At 35.6% G+C, this 15,641-nt stretch overlaps 1 protein-coding gene across 1 annotated transcript; it reads left to right on the forward strand.

Annotated features, from left to right (window-relative positions):
• Positions 1-2,534: 2,534 nt before the first annotated feature.
• Positions 2,535-14,036, forward strand: meox2a (mesenchyme homeobox 2a). The gene is made up of 3 exons (XM_059514069.1): positions 2,535-3,487; positions 8,468-8,640; positions 13,097-14,036. The coding sequence occupies exons 1-3, from the start codon at positions 2,971-2,973 to the stop codon at positions 13,301-13,303; spliced, it is 897 nt and encodes a 298-aa protein (XP_059370052.1). The 5' UTR covers positions 2,535-2,970; the 3' UTR covers positions 13,304-14,036.
• The last annotated feature ends 1,605 nt before the right edge of the window (positions 14,037-15,641 follow it).

The raw sequence follows: 15,641 nt of genomic DNA on the forward strand, positions 1-15,641 counted from the left end.
AAAAAAACAGAAATAAAATTATATGATTTTCAAAAAAGGTAAGAGTACAAACGTACCTTTTATTTATTTATTTATATTTGCTTATTAGAAAAGGATATTTAAATTCCATTTTCCATTTTAACAAAAGCTAGGGGTACAAAGGTAAAATAAAAATTCACAAAAGTTTTTGCTGTGCTTAAGGACACTTACTGTAAGAGAGGCACAGAAAACAGCTGAACATTGCATTTATAATATCAGATTATTTATTTATTTATTAAATAGTTTGAATTAAAATTTTATGAAATAAAAAATATTTATATGATTTTCAACAAAGGTAGGGGTGCAAAAGTACATTCATTCATTAATTCCTTCATTTATTTATTTACATTGAATTTTAATTTAGTTCAAAATCATTTCGAGTTGAATTTTAAAAACCAGAATAAATAAATAAATAAATTTGAGAATAAAACATTTTAACTGGACAACATACAAGCAAAAACATAATTGATTGATAAATTGATAGAGGACAGATAATCAATACCATCTCTAAGCTATTTGTATTGTACTGCTGCACATCTTATTCAGTGGAATTTACAGTTGGTAAATGTTTATTAAACATAAATGTAATTACTAGTGCTATCAAACGATTAATCATGATTAATCACATCCAAAATAAAGTTTTTGTTTGCATAATATATGTGTGTGTTCTGTGTATATTTATAATGTATATATAAATATCAGATTTCTTTTTTTTTAAACTGGACGTAACATACACTTTTCCTTATTCATTAATATAAATTTGAACCTAAAATATTTGTAATCATAAAATTAGGCAGATCTTTATATTATTGCAGATCTAAATTAATTCTGATATTTTCCATGTGTTTCGATGCAGAAATATTGAATGTGTTTGTTCTTCATATACAGTAACTGCATATAACTGTGTTCTATTTTGACTTTTGTGCTTTAGGAAGATATAAAAGAAAATGAATACTGAACACTGGAAAAGAATACTAAAGAAAATGTTTAAATTGTATTTATTTAGTTCATATTTAGTTCGGAAATTGTTCAAAGGCTTTTGAAATTGAATGTTACAGATCAATAATTTAAAAAAGTTGTTTAAACTGTACAAGTGGACTTATATTTAATATTGTGTTGTTGTTGCTATTGTTTTCTTAGGTTTAACAATCCAAAAAGGAAATCTCCCCGCTGAAGCTACTGAAGTTTAATTTGCTCTCATAAGACTCAATATATCTGTTGGTATGTATCTTAGATTTTTTTTGTCTCATGCTTCTTCTTTCTTTCCTTCTATTATGTGTCTTGCTATACAATTCTTTTTTTCTATTTGTCTCCTCAAAAGTAAAAAAGAAAAGAAAAGCTGCTTCGTGTGAGATGCGATCTTGCTTCAGTAAATCATGCCACGGGGCACCGCTGTGAGCAAGAAGGCATGACGGATAGTGAAAGAGAGAAAACGCCTATGAAAACAAACCTTGTGTGAACGGCATCCAGATCCATCCTGATAATGTGGATAATAAGCAGGATAAACAGAGAGTTTGTGTTACTTACCCGAGACGTCGGCGGTGTGACATGGTGCTTTGAGAGATGAGAATGACCGTCTCTCGTCTTCTCCACTCTCTCTAAATAAGGCCCTGACTCCACACTCTTTTCCCCATCTGCTAAAGCTATTTCCCCCAACAAGGCATCTGATTTCCTCTCCTTCTTCCACCCATGAGCAGGGAAAGGCCCTGCTCTGTGTGCCGTTGCACCGCATCTGTCTCTTTGGTGAAACCTTTGGGACATCTTGAATGGCGATGCTGTTAGTTTTGCTGGAGCAGTGTGGCCCGCGATGAGCACTGTGTCTGATTAAAGAGTTGATACACTACCATGAGTAGTTTATAATAGTTTATGTGTAGAATAATGTGTATGTGCCACTATTTGCACTCAGAAATTGCTAGTAAAATTTCACAAACAAAATGGCAAGTAACAAATGACAATGAAGAAGAAAAAAAGTATTTTTAAGATTTATTTACTATTTCGAAAAATATTGGTTTACAGTGTACACTACAATTCTAAAGTGTGGGGTCAAACTGTCAGCAAGAGTTTTCCTTTTAATAATGCTGAAAAAACATGTTTATATATATATATATATATATATATATATATATATATATATATATATATATATATATATATATTTATATATATATTTATACTTAGTGATTGTTGTAGGTGGATTGTCGATGGACTGCACAAAAAGCATGACAGCACTTTTTGTTCAGTCAAACTTCCAATAGAAGAAGATCTACAGCTTAGTGGCTTCTAGCACTGATCTCCTGTCCTCTAAATCATCCTCACAACAGAGGAGAAAGTGTTCAAAGATCAACAACCCATTCACACTTTTAATCCCTCTCAGTTGCTCCGACCTTCTCAACCAATCTGCCTTTTGTCTTTTGGGAGAAAAAAGAAAAAGTAATATTTTTGAACACAAATCACAAAAAGGGCCGAATTGAAAATCTGCCTGTTTTTTTCTGTCATTTTTTAGATGTATGGAGCTGCAGGGCTGGACTGGCTCGCTTCAGTGGACAGTTGTGGTGGGGTTCTGTGACCCAGCCTCCCTCTCATGTTACGGCCCTATTTATAACATCTCCCACCCCTCCTTCAGTCCCAGCCCATTGCCCAAAAGCCCAGCCACTGTTAGGAAGCACCTTTCCCTCTCAGCTGGGCCGCAGTCTGCGCTAGACTGTCAACTGAGATCCAGCTCTCATCATCATCATCAGCTGCGCTGCCTGGCAACTCTCGATCGCAACGTGCATGGGATTATCACACACACACACATACCAGTGTACAGACACACTTTTTCCCTTTGCCTTATTTTCAGCTTTTTTTTTTTAAGGAGACACTGTTTGAAGTGAGAAGCAACGGAGGGTTTTGTGTTTCTGTCGTTTGGGAAGTTTTCTTGTTGTGGTTTTTGTTCCACTAGCGGCTGATTTGATGCATGCGATGGATCACACGCTGTTCGGCTGTTTGCGCAGCCCTCACGCCCCTCCGCAGGCCCTGCACCCTGCCTTCGCCCTGCACGGTCGCTCCGAGCACCTCTCCTCGTACTCTGACCTCTCCACCTCCTCACCTTCTTCTACCTGCATCGTGAGCGGTTACCCAGGTGAGGATGGGGGACTGTTTGGGGGACACGGGCACCAGAGAGGGCCACCCATGTCCCAGCAGCATCATCATCATCATCATGTACCCCAACAGCAGCAGACCGGATGGCACATACCGCAGACGGCTACCACCTCTCCAGCCAGCACCCGTCTAGGACTGGGCATCTCGGCCCCTGATTCAAGATCTTCAGATATGGGCCCCGGGGGCCCCAGCCTCTGCGCAAGCACACCGAGCCTCGGAGGGGTGCCTTCGGGTACCTCCTGTGTTCCTGGAGGGGATTTCGGACGTCATACGATGTCTCCAGCTGAGGCGGAGAAAAGGAATAGCAAACGAAGAAGTGACAGTTCTGGTAAGAAACAAGCTCATTTTTATTTTAAGCACATTTATCCTGCAATTGATACAAGTAATTAAGTGAAGATACCAGTTTTTAAGTCTTTTTTTCAATATTGTTAGTGTTATGATGGAGTGTCGCATTGTTTGAAATTACACTTGTCAAATCTAATCATAAACATTATAAAATATCGAATTATTTTTTTCAATATTAGATCAATACATGTAAGTAATATTTATAAAATACACTACACACACACATACTGTATATATATATATATATATATATATATATATATATTCTTCAAATTTTATCTAATGTATATTTTATCTTCATAATATTATATTAAAGTTAAATTATTTAATAATATTTTTATTGATATTTATATATAATATTTACATATAATAAATATAAATATATATATATAGAAAAATTCTAAATAAAATCGACTTGGAAGTTGATATTTTCTATTTTGCATATCAATAGAACATATGGCATATGGTTTATCATAAACTATTTGTAATGTTTTCTGGAATATCACTTCTTTTGTCATCGAGTTGATTTAGTCTATTAAACGCAAAAGGTTTATCTTAAAACAACAAAAGTTTGTTTTATTGTATTTAACTGAAACTAGAATTGAATAAGTCGTAGCAGATTTTAAAAGCCTTCACTATCAGACTGAGTGCAGTGCTAGTGTTTTCGGAAAAGATTGTCCAATGCAATGTTCGGAAACATGGAGCTGTGTTTTTTGTAGGTGTTGGCTGACACGCACAGAAGCAATTATTTTGGCTAGCAGAGGGCAGATTGTAACTCTTGTGTGGTCATTTAACTGCACGCATGATTCATCTGTCTCATCTGTTTCATCTCCTCACTTTTCTGGCAAGCAGAAAATAAAGCTTGTGGTAAAGTAACTAATGCCATGGACTGAGAGAGAGAACAGGGACGCCTGTGTTGGCATTTAACACGAAAAGCCGAACGTTAGATGACAGGAGTGCTATGAGCAGCTTTCTCTTTGAATATAATTTGTTTGTACATTGGAATCGGAATGGGAATATACTGTTACTTTATTTTTAGTTTAGCTGATGAGTAAAATGGACAGGGAGGTATAAAGTAAAATGAAGAGTTTTCGGTTCACTGCAAAAGAAGCTGGTTCAATCTGATCTTCAATTTGTTTCATCTAGAATAGTTGCTATTAATGTAAAAAAAAAAAAAAAAAATTTAACACTGCATAAAATGGATCATAAATTTTATTTTTACAATCTTGTTTCTTCTAAGGGAATTTTAACTACAATCTGCCCTTTAAAACAAAGTTCAGGTCCACACAAGAGGCACAGCCTGCAGATGTTGATTTATTCTCATTTGCGCCAACCCAAAATTAACATAATATAAATACACTTGGTCCACTGCTGGAAAGTTCTAACAAAAGATGACTTCACACTAGTTTAAACACATTTATAAATATATATATATATATATACATGTATGTATGTATTCAATTCAAGTTTATTTGTATAGCGCTTTTTACAATACAAATCGTTACAAAAGAAACTTTACAGAAAATGATGTTTCTACAATATTTAGTAGTATCTTATAAGTGGTGACTGTCAGTTTGTGTACGTATGACAGGATTTTTTGAAAAATGAATACAAGATGTAGTCAGTGTATGTATGAATGTCCAATTCTGTCTCGATTTTCAGCAACTTTTAAATTACACATACTTAAGCTGTTAGATGTGTTTTTCCTAAGATATCACACACGTTACAGTGTTGACAGTGCAAACGAGATTTACAAATAAATATATAGTAATAATCATGTTATAGCAAATTAATATTGTTTTAAGAGTTGTTTTGGCCTTAACATGTATTGAATTTCTGCTAATGTAGTTCTTATGTATTTTGTGGGTTTGAACAGTGTTGTTCTATTTTGAGCATCATAGTTTTTAAAATGTATTTCAGTTTACAAATTAAGTTAATAAAATGTTACAATATTCTTTCTATTAGTATAAACTGTCACACAACTTGTTGGTTGCCTTAATTTTAGTGGCGATCCAAAAAAATAAAGTCTCTGCTCTATGATTTTATAATGAGCATCATTCAGTGCAACAAGGGAAAATGTAATAATCAAAATGTCGACATCTTAAGATATATTGTTTGATTTATTCAAAGCATATGTGGCTGTTCTAATAAAACAGCACATGCCTGGTTTGGATAGAAGACAGCAGCCTAGCGTGTATTTTGTCATGTGGGTTTGCATGATATTCATTTTGGTTTCTTTTTTTTCCACCGATAAAGCTCAGCTTCAGTGTGTGTAACTAGAATATCAAAGTAGATGTCTAAATTTTCACTATAGCTGTATTTTTTAAAATCATTTTTGAAAGCTCAGGCCATCCTGCTCCTTTTCTTTCCCCAGTACTTTGCTTTTTTTTAAAGAAGAGATAAAAGTTAAGGCGCAGGCCTAATTGCTGTGGTGTAACCGCCGTGTCGGGAAGCTGGGAAAAGTTGCTTTAACTCAGAGCAGCTCTGTTCGTGAAACCCTGCTCGTGTTGGTTTTTCTCACTCTACAATGGCTGCGTTTAGCCCGCAATAAACGTGCCTTTCTGTGCTTGTTTTAATCAGACCCACATTCAGCCGAACTCTTTTCTGTGACTCAAATTCACAGATATTTAGCTAAAACTGGGTACAATCACAGCCATCACAGTTGCCATTTTGTCATTAAATCACATGATGATTATTTGTTCAAAGGAGATTCACCATAGAGTGCAACTTCTATGTTAAACTACCTACAATATCATCATTACAAACTCTCCATCCTTGTCAGCCTCTACAAATCCCAACCTGTAAATTATACTGTTAAATAACACATCTGGCATGTGTTTATAGCCACCATGATGTAGCTGACAGCAGCGATTTGACACTTCATTTGAACATCCACCTATATTGAGATCTTCAAGGTGATGTGTATATTAAAATTGAAAATGTTTAAAACTCCTCTCCCTTTCTTAGTTTATGCAGAGAAACTTGAGGTTCTTTCTAACTGTTTTCAAAACATTGTTCTGTTTGTTTGAAAGTCTGACCAGCCTGACACAGCAACAGTGACTCAACCAATAACTGGTGTTTATGGGTGGGGCTATCTGTTTGGCTGACCAATAGCAGTTGAGAGGGGATGTTGTGGAAAAACTGTTTGACAACAGTTTAAAAGGCATAGATCACCAAAAAAGTCTGTCTGTGTTACACAAAGTTTGTCTGTGTTACACAAAAAATATATTTTGAACAATGTTTTAATTCCTTTGTCTGTACAATGAAAAGTCAACGGGGTCCATTACATATACAGTACAGACCAAAAGTTTGGAAACATTACTATTTTTAATGTTTTTGAAAGAAGTTCCTTCTACTCATCAAGCCTGCATTTATTTGAAATACAGAAAAAAAACAGTAATATTGTGAAATATTATTACAACTTAAAATAATAGTTTTCTATTTGAATATACTTAAAAAAAAAAAATATTCCTGTGATGCAAAGCTGAATTTTCAGCATCATTACTCGAGCCTTCAGTGTCACATGTAACATCCAGTCTATCACATGATCGTTTAGAAAGCATTCTAATATTCTGATTTATTATGAGTGTTGAAAACAGTTCTGCTGTCTAATATATTTGATGAATAAAAGGTTAAAAAGAACTGCATTTATTCAAAATAAAAAAATTAAACATTAAAACATTAAAAATAGTAATGTTTCCAACTATTTACTGTACTGTATATATATATATATATATATATATATATATATATATATATATATATATATATATATATATATATATATATATATATATATATATATAAAGAAATTCTCAAAATATCTTCTTTTTTATCTCCACTAAAAGAAAGTCATACAATTGTGAAACACCACGATAATTAGTACATTTAACCAAATAGTCATTTTTGGGTGAGCTTTTCTTTTAATCTGGATATTACAAAGTATCTTACCACTGGAAAACATAAAAAAAATTGATGTATTTGAAATGTCATGCTGATTTCTGTTGAAATGGCAAAGCAACTTGCGGATGGGGTCTCATTAAAGTTGACTCTATTTACAGCTGGGTTTTGGATTGCTAGTTGGATTAGCAACCACTCCACACCCTAAGATAAATGAACCCAAAAGCCTGATGTGCCCTTTGTAAGTGAGTCACAGCAAGATGAAGGCACATGTCTCTCAAAAAAAGAATAAAATTTCCTTCCTCGAATGTCAAAACAACAGAAGCGCATGTGTCTTTGGTAGGATGGATTGCAGGTCTAATTTGACATTTCCTCACTGACCTTTAATGTTTCCCATTCAAGATTAGACTTGACGTAATTGAGCTCTAGCAATAACCGCATGTAATTGTATATACATGCACTTTTATGCGTTCATGTTCTGTCGCTTCAAAAAACATATGAAAGTAAGGAAAGCAATTCGCCGTAATTGACAGCGCAAGAGCGCGGGAGGGAATAAGAACCACTCCACTGAAAATTGTTGTGAGTTGGCAGCTTGAGTGGAAGACGCTCATAAAATTTTGAGGTAAATAAACTAAGGAAATATATTTTTACATATCCTCCAGTACTGTTTTGTTCCATATTAAAACTACAAGGGTAGCGGATTCCATTAACAGTAAGGCGAATGAAGTCTTTGGAAAGTGTTCTGGTGAGCGCCAACTCATTGTGAGAATCAATAGAGCGGTTTATGAAAACTCATGACTGAGGCTGACTTTTACAAACAGCTGGCATGAACAATTGCAGCATCATAAAAGATGACTGGCACTATTCCTCTGCTTTGCTTTATGATATTTCTGGGATTTCAACCCTGCAGAGATTTTATTTAATTGGACCGATGCACTGATTGGGTTTCAAAAGCTGTTTTGTTGTGGAACGTGACGTTGATGCTGCTCTTCAAAAGTTTTTGCGACCGTTTCTGACTGTTGGAAATCGTTTCTTCCATTCCATTCTTGTTTTTTCTTTTAAGAGTCCCAAGATGGGAATTACAAATCGGATGTGAACAGCAAGCCAAGGAAGGAGCGGACGGCATTCACCAAAGAGCAGATTCGAGAGCTGGAGGCAGAATTCGCCCATCACAACTATTTGACCAGACTGAGGCGGTACGAAATCGCCGTAAACCTGGATCTCACGGAAAGGCAGGTGAGATGACTGATCGCGACCTCGTACCTGTTCATCAATCATTCTGTCAGAAGCTACCACTTGTTTTTTCTATCCAGCTGTGGCTATGGATGTGGGACTATTGTATTCCAGATGTTTCTGGAAGATCTCTTTTTGGCTGAAGTCAAGTAACGGGAGAGGCAAAGGAAGTTCTGTCCGCTAAGGCACTTCCGTCTTGCCGCTCCATCTTACAAATCAGTCTCTGCGTGGGAAGGTGCTTCCTACAGCCTTATGTGAAATAAATAGCACATGACGCTTTATTTGGAGCCAAAGAAATATTGGTTGTTGTAACTTTTTGATGTTTTAACCAAACAACTATGTAATCTTATTAAACCATTGAAGTTTATTGAGTTCTACATACATAAAGAGATGACATAATGCTTGCTGTTTTTGGAATGACATCATTGGCAGGTCATTCTGGCTTTATTCGAAACACCATTCATAACATTTTTTTTAACTGCTCAATGAGCCATGTAGTTTCTTTAATTTATAATATGTCCAAAACGTCTGTATTTTTTTATTACAAATGTTTTTCTAGACCTTCTGGTTTCACCAGACTTTGCAGTTCGCCAAGGATCCCACAAGGAAGTGACATCTGTGGCCTTAAATTATGCTATATTCTCTGGGGATACATTCCCAAGGCTTAGAATTAAAAACCTTGCCACACGACAAGTAAGCAAATCTGTCTCCTGCAATGTGATCCCTGTGTGAACCTGCTGGAGTTCTGGATCTCTGTGGCAGGAGGAGTACTATAACTGTAGGGCCACCACCATTTTGCACATGTAAAATAGTTACTTATCATAATAGTAATATTGCAGAGCCTAATTAAAACAACTATCTTTGATTACATTTATTACAGCCCCTGCAAGACATCACTGCATTGATATTCCTAAATGTTTTAGGAGTTTATATTTAAACTCCTTCAGTCTGAACTACATAACTACTTAACATAATAATTGAAACTTATTTTTTTTATGTATAATTAATAATACATTTTAATTTTATTTGTATTATTAGTATTATTTCTTTTACATTTTGAAGAAATGTAAAATCACTGTGAAATATTCCCATTGACTTATATTGATAGACTGCTCAGCTTTTAAAATCTAATATTCCTCAACGATTGGAATAGAAGTTGTATGTCTGAACATGCAAATTCCATTCAAACTTGTATTTATTTCTACAGTTTATAAATTATAAATTAAAATGTGAAATATTCCCATTGACTTACTGTATAATGATCCTTAAGAATTAAACTCCAATTAATTTAGTATAAACTGCATAACACAAACTTTATTTATTTATCATATATAATTCATACATTTACACACACACACACACACACACACACACACACACACACACACACACACACACACACACACACACACACACACACACACACACATATATTTAACTTTTTAATTTTTGATAAATTAAAAATTAAAGTGTGCAGACTTCCTGTTGACATTATGAATGTTCAGCATTCTTCATTCTGAGTCGGCTCTTTTGCATGCTTGACTTTTTTTTTTCTTGCATCAGTTTAACCAAGAGAAGTCAAGATGTGTGCTGAGTTTTATGACAACTGCAGAGTGTCTCTGATTTCATTTACACTGAACCAGACTTCAACTTTAATTTTTTCCTCATTGCTGCCATGCAAGTGATGGCAAGTGATTATTATTTTTTAATAGAAAATGCATATCTAGTTTTTATACTTTGTTTGTTTTCATCTAATGAAATGCATGCAATAACCTGTAAGCAGTAGCATACTCAATGTTTTCAGACTGAGAGAAGAATTGCAAACGTTGCAGATATATTTTAAGGGTGCAGTCTTACAGTGCTGACAGTAATGAACTTGGGTGGCCAATTGAGCAGTGTTCTAGTAGAAACATGTCTTAAAACATTAGCTGAACAAATCATTGTGTATGCAATTTGAAATTAAAATTTGCCTTTAAAATTAACTATCATGTTTGACAACCATTTAAAAAAAAAGTTAAATTGATTTAGGCCTGGTATTCCTCAAGTCTGATTGTGTATGAGGAATTCAGGTCCATTCCATGTGACTATCTATAACATTATACCCCTCCAGAAATAAATTTTACTGTATGGTGGCCCATTCCCCCAGCGAGCCTTACTTGCACTGCAGTGACCATTTAAGAAACAGCTAAATCATCATTCTGAGAAACGTAAATACTGGCTCTGACTGACCTCGCAAGGAAAAGACAGAAACGTCTGATGCCACAAAACAGATGGGCTCCAATTATTGCTGATCTGGAATAAGCTGCCAAATACATGCACTTAAAGCCATGTTATATTTCTAACTTCTTCAGAGAAACACAAATTCCAAACTTTGTGGATCATGCCTTAGAATAGCAGGGCGGTCAACTGATCACATGGCACTTTTGCACCTGATCGAGGGATATTAGCTTACTGGAGTTTGGTGAGTCATATCCTGGTCCACCTCTCCAATCAAACCACAGTAAACAAATCATCTGCACCAAGTAGTGAACATACAAACTAAATTGCTGAAGACAAATTACACTCTTATAAAAAATAAAGGTTCCAAAATGTTTTTCCCCCATGAAAGCACCAATTTGGGTTACCAAAGAACCTTCCATGGAACAGTTTTAAAAAAAAGCCATGTTTTTCTTAATGTGAAGAACTTTTTAAAGGGTTAGTTCACAGAAAAATGAAAATTATGTCATTAATGACTCACACTTATGTTGTTCCAAACCCGTAAGACCTCTGTTCATCTTCGGAGCACAGTTTAAGATATTTTAGATTTAGTCCGAGAGCTTTCTGTCCCTCCATTGAAAATGTGTGTACGGTATACTGTCCATGTCCAGAAAGGTAAGAAAAACATCATCAAAGTAGTCCATGTGACATCAGAGGGTCAGTTAGAATATTTTGAAGCATCGAAAATACATTTTGGTCCAAAAATAGCAAAAACTACGACTTTATTCAGCATTGTCTTCCCTTTCGGGTCTTTTGTGAGCTCGTTCAAAACACTGCAGTTTAGTGATATCCGGTTTGCGAACAAATCCCTCGATTTAACCGGATCTTCTTGAACCAGTTCACCAAATCGAACTGAATCGTTTGAAATGGTTTGCGTCTCCAATAAGCATTAATCCTCAAATGACTTAAGCTGTTAACTTTTTTAATGTGGCTGACACTCCCTCTGAGTTCAAACAAACCAATATCCCAGAGAATTCATGTACTCAAACAGTACACTGACTGAACTGCTGTGAAGAGAGAACTGAAGATGAACACCGAGCCGAGCCAGATAACGAATGAATGATTGACTCATTCTCGAGTCAAGAACCGTTTCTGTCAGACGCGTCTGATTTGAGAACCGAGGAGATGATGATACTGTGCATGTGTGATTCAGCGTGACTGACACACAGCACATCTGAACCAAACTGATTCTTTTGGTGATTGATTCTGAACTGATTCTGTGCTAATGTATGAGCCCAGGTAAACCGAAGGCTTGAATGGAGGGCAATCATCGCCAATGACGTCATTACGTCGATCGCAAAAAAAAGGAACCGGTGAACTGTTTTCTTCAACCGGTTTATTGAATTGAACTGTCCGGAAGAACCGGTTCGCAGAAAAGAACCAAACTTCCCCTCATTACTGGTGTTATACGAAAACCGATGCAACCGGTTCTTGACTCGAGAACGAGTCAATCTTTCGTTCGTTATCTGGGTTGGCTCGGTGTTCATCTTCGGTTCTCTCTTCACAGCAGTTCAGTCAGTGTACTGTTTGAGTAAATGAATTGATCCGGGATATTGGTTTGTTTGAACTCAGAGGGAGTGTCAGCCACACAAGTTAACAGCTTAAGTCATTTGTGGATTAATGCTCATTGGAGACGCGAACCGTTTCAAACGATTCAGTTCGATTTGGTGAACTGGTTCAAGAAGATCCGGTTACATCGAGTAATTCATTCGAGAACCGGATATCACTAAACTGCAGTGGTTTGAACTTTCTCACAACAGACACTGAAGAGAAGACAATGCTTAAGTTTTTGCTATTTTTGGACCAAAATGTATTTTCGATGCTTCAAAAAATTCCAACTGATCCTCTAATGTCACATGGACTACTTTGATGATGTTTTTATCACCTTTCTAACCATGGACAGTATACCGTACACACATTTTCAATGGAGGGACAGAAAGCTCTCGGACTAAATCTAAAATATCTTAAACTGTGCTCCGAAGATGAACGGTGGTCTTACTGGGTTGGAACGACATGAGGGTGAGTCATTAATGACATCATTTTTATTTTTGGGTGAACTATCCCTTTAATACCCGTTTCCCACTATTAAGAACCATTTGTGGAATGGAAGGGTTCCATGGATGTTTAAGGTTCTTCATGGAACCATACAGTAGATGCAAATTATTAGAACATGGTAACTCATGTTGTCTTTCTTTCCCACAAGGTAAAAGTGTGGTTTCAGAACAGACGGATGAAGTGGAAGCGAGTGAAAGGAGGCCAACAGGGGGCGGTAGCAAGAGAAAAAGAGCTTGTGAATGTAAAGAAGGGAACGTTTTCGGGAATTCCTGGACTCCACCATACACCGGACTTGCTTATCAACAATGATGACAGCCACGACAGCGACCAGAGCTCTGAGCATGCTCACTTATGATACAAACAGATCCCATTCGACTTGCTCGATGCTTATCTGGGGTCATGTTCAGTTAGGGATTATGTTAAGTACGGACTGAAAGTACACAAAGACCCTATGTGCCAATGAGGAGGCACATAACACATGTCCTATCAGGACAGTTCCTGTGATGCCTCAGAGTAGTGACAATGTAAAAATGTACACAGGACTAATGTGTTGTTGTGCATTTGGATGATAGAGAATATTTGTGATATTCAATTTTCACAAAAAAAGGTGCCTTTCTTGTTTGATAGAATTTGTTTACACTTTTGAAAGGTGCTGTAAATCAGTTAAAATCCTGCCTGTCAGCAAAGACGAATAGCATCTCATATTTGTGTTGCTCTTTACAGAGCCTAGGGAATTCTTTCAAGTCGCATGGATATTTTCTGCATGCTATTCCATAACATAATCACTTCCTGCACCATTAAAGTACCCCTCTACTGCTCTTTACTTGAAAGAGTCCAATTTCTAGCAGTCTAATCTGGCCCAACAACATTCCATTCTGATCTTGCATTGAAAAGGTGTAAGTTTTAGTTTGCCCTGTCAGTTTCTGTGCCTTAATTGATTTCTACTGTATGTTTTTGTACAATGTTGATGTCATCAGAATAATGATCAATCAAGCGTGCCTTCAAAAACATTTCAGATGTAAATATATGTATTCATATTTTAAAAAATCTGACAGCTGTATCATTTGCACACACAATACACAATAAATTTTCATGTCGCTTGGTATGATTTTTTTTTTTTTATTCGAGAATGTATCTTTCTTTGAGGTCAGCTAATGAAAGACACTGCCTGAAGAACGATTAGAGGCTTTTGGCTACAATTTCAATCCAGCTGATGGAATTGCCACCCATTTTGGTTGTCAATTCTGTGATTTCTTTCTTTCTTTCTTTCTTTCTTTCTTTCTTTCATTTATTAGCATTGGTAAGAATGGGTTGAATTGTGGGATGGTTTTATAGGACATTTTGGGATAAATAAATACAAAATACCACACTATGGGATAAAAATATAAAAAAGTTAAATGCAAATTTATATCTCACAAAAGAATTGCAAGATACAAATGCTCAATTCTGAGTAGAAAAGTCAGAATTGTGGAATATAAATTGCAAGAAATAAAGTCAAAATTGTGGGATAAAAAGTCACAGTTGTCTTTAATTTCAATGCTGAAACAAACTCAAAATTATGAGAAAGTCAGAATTCTGAGTTTAAATCTTGCAGTTTTTAGAAAGAAGTCTAAATTGTGAGATTATTTTGTGGCAGAAACAGGCATTAATTGAAAAAAGAATAAATAATATTTTTTAAAGTAATTAATAATAATATTAAATGATGTATTAAATAATGCAAAAATTACACTTTACAATATTATCTATATATGTACAATTATACATTTTATACACTTAAAATTAGAAATTCAAACTTATATCGGTAAATTTTAATTTATTTCAAATAATACTGAAACATAAAATTGTGGCCTGGGTGAGGAAGCAGAAAACACATCCCTATTGTTGAGCCCTGCTGCCTGTATCTGATTATTGAAATCTTATAAGTTCCCTCTACTTATTCCAACACAGTTTTCTTAAAAAATATGCATTTTAAGTTATAATAAATTGATCATCTTAATTTAATGTGAAGACATCTGCCTTTAGTAGTGAATAATCTTGAAAGATTTGTTAAGTAGTAGTTAGAATTTGTGTCGTATGACTTAAGTCACTTTGCATCTAATTTTATGCTGATGCTGAGCAATAGGGACCTCCTTACAGAAGCTGAAATTCCGGGTCTTAATTGCAGGTAATTGGACTGGACCTTCTGCACTGATACACATACACAACCGTTGTTGTATATTCAGCTGCGAGTCTAATCCATCAAGACCATTTTTTAGCCCTCAGCACCTTCACGCCTTAAGCTGAATTTTTTCTATAAAGAAATCCAGTGAGGGTCTGCGACTCATCACCATGATTATGAGATGAATATATGCTAAGGCTGAGCGAGGAGCTTACATGAATAAGTTATTAAGGAAGGGGCAGGGGAATATGCTAAATTCAGCTTCTCCTCCAGGCAGGGTCAGGACTTCTGCCTTAATTCTGAGAGGTGTGTGAGCAAACGGATCATATTCTATTACAAAATCAGGTCTGAAATATTGTTATGGTCCGTTCTTGCTGTCACCACAGAGTGAGCCTGCATTCTAATTCGTAATGCAAGCCAGGAGAATCAAGACACGTTTGCTCACCAAGACCAGTGATTCTGAGGGTCCTGCCAAAAGAATCAGTTGTAGCTTCAACTGCTTTTGACGGAAGAAACCACAAAAAGATATTTTGTT

This window comes from Carassius carassius, chromosome 28 (genome assembly GCF_963082965.1).
Source record: "Carassius carassius chromosome 28, fCarCar2.1, whole genome shotgun sequence".
NCBI lineage: Eukaryota > Metazoa > Chordata > Actinopteri > Cypriniformes > Cyprinidae > Carassius > Carassius carassius.

What these genes read in the sequence shown, in the direction of transcription:
- meox2a (XM_059514069.1), top strand. Translation starts at nt 2,971, where the DNA reads ATGCATGCGATGGATCACACGCTGTTCGGCTGTTTGCGCAGCCCTCAC. An exon ending in ACGAAGAAGTGACAGTTCTG is followed by an intron (nt 3,488 to 8,467) that starts GTAAGAAACAAG and finishes TTTTCTTTTAAG; the next exon opens with AGTCCCAAGATGGGAATTAC. An exon ending in TGGATCTCACGGAAAGGCAG is followed by an intron (nt 8,641 to 13,096) that starts GTGAGATGACTG and finishes CTTTCCCACAAG; the next exon opens with GTAAAAGTGTGGTTTCAGAA.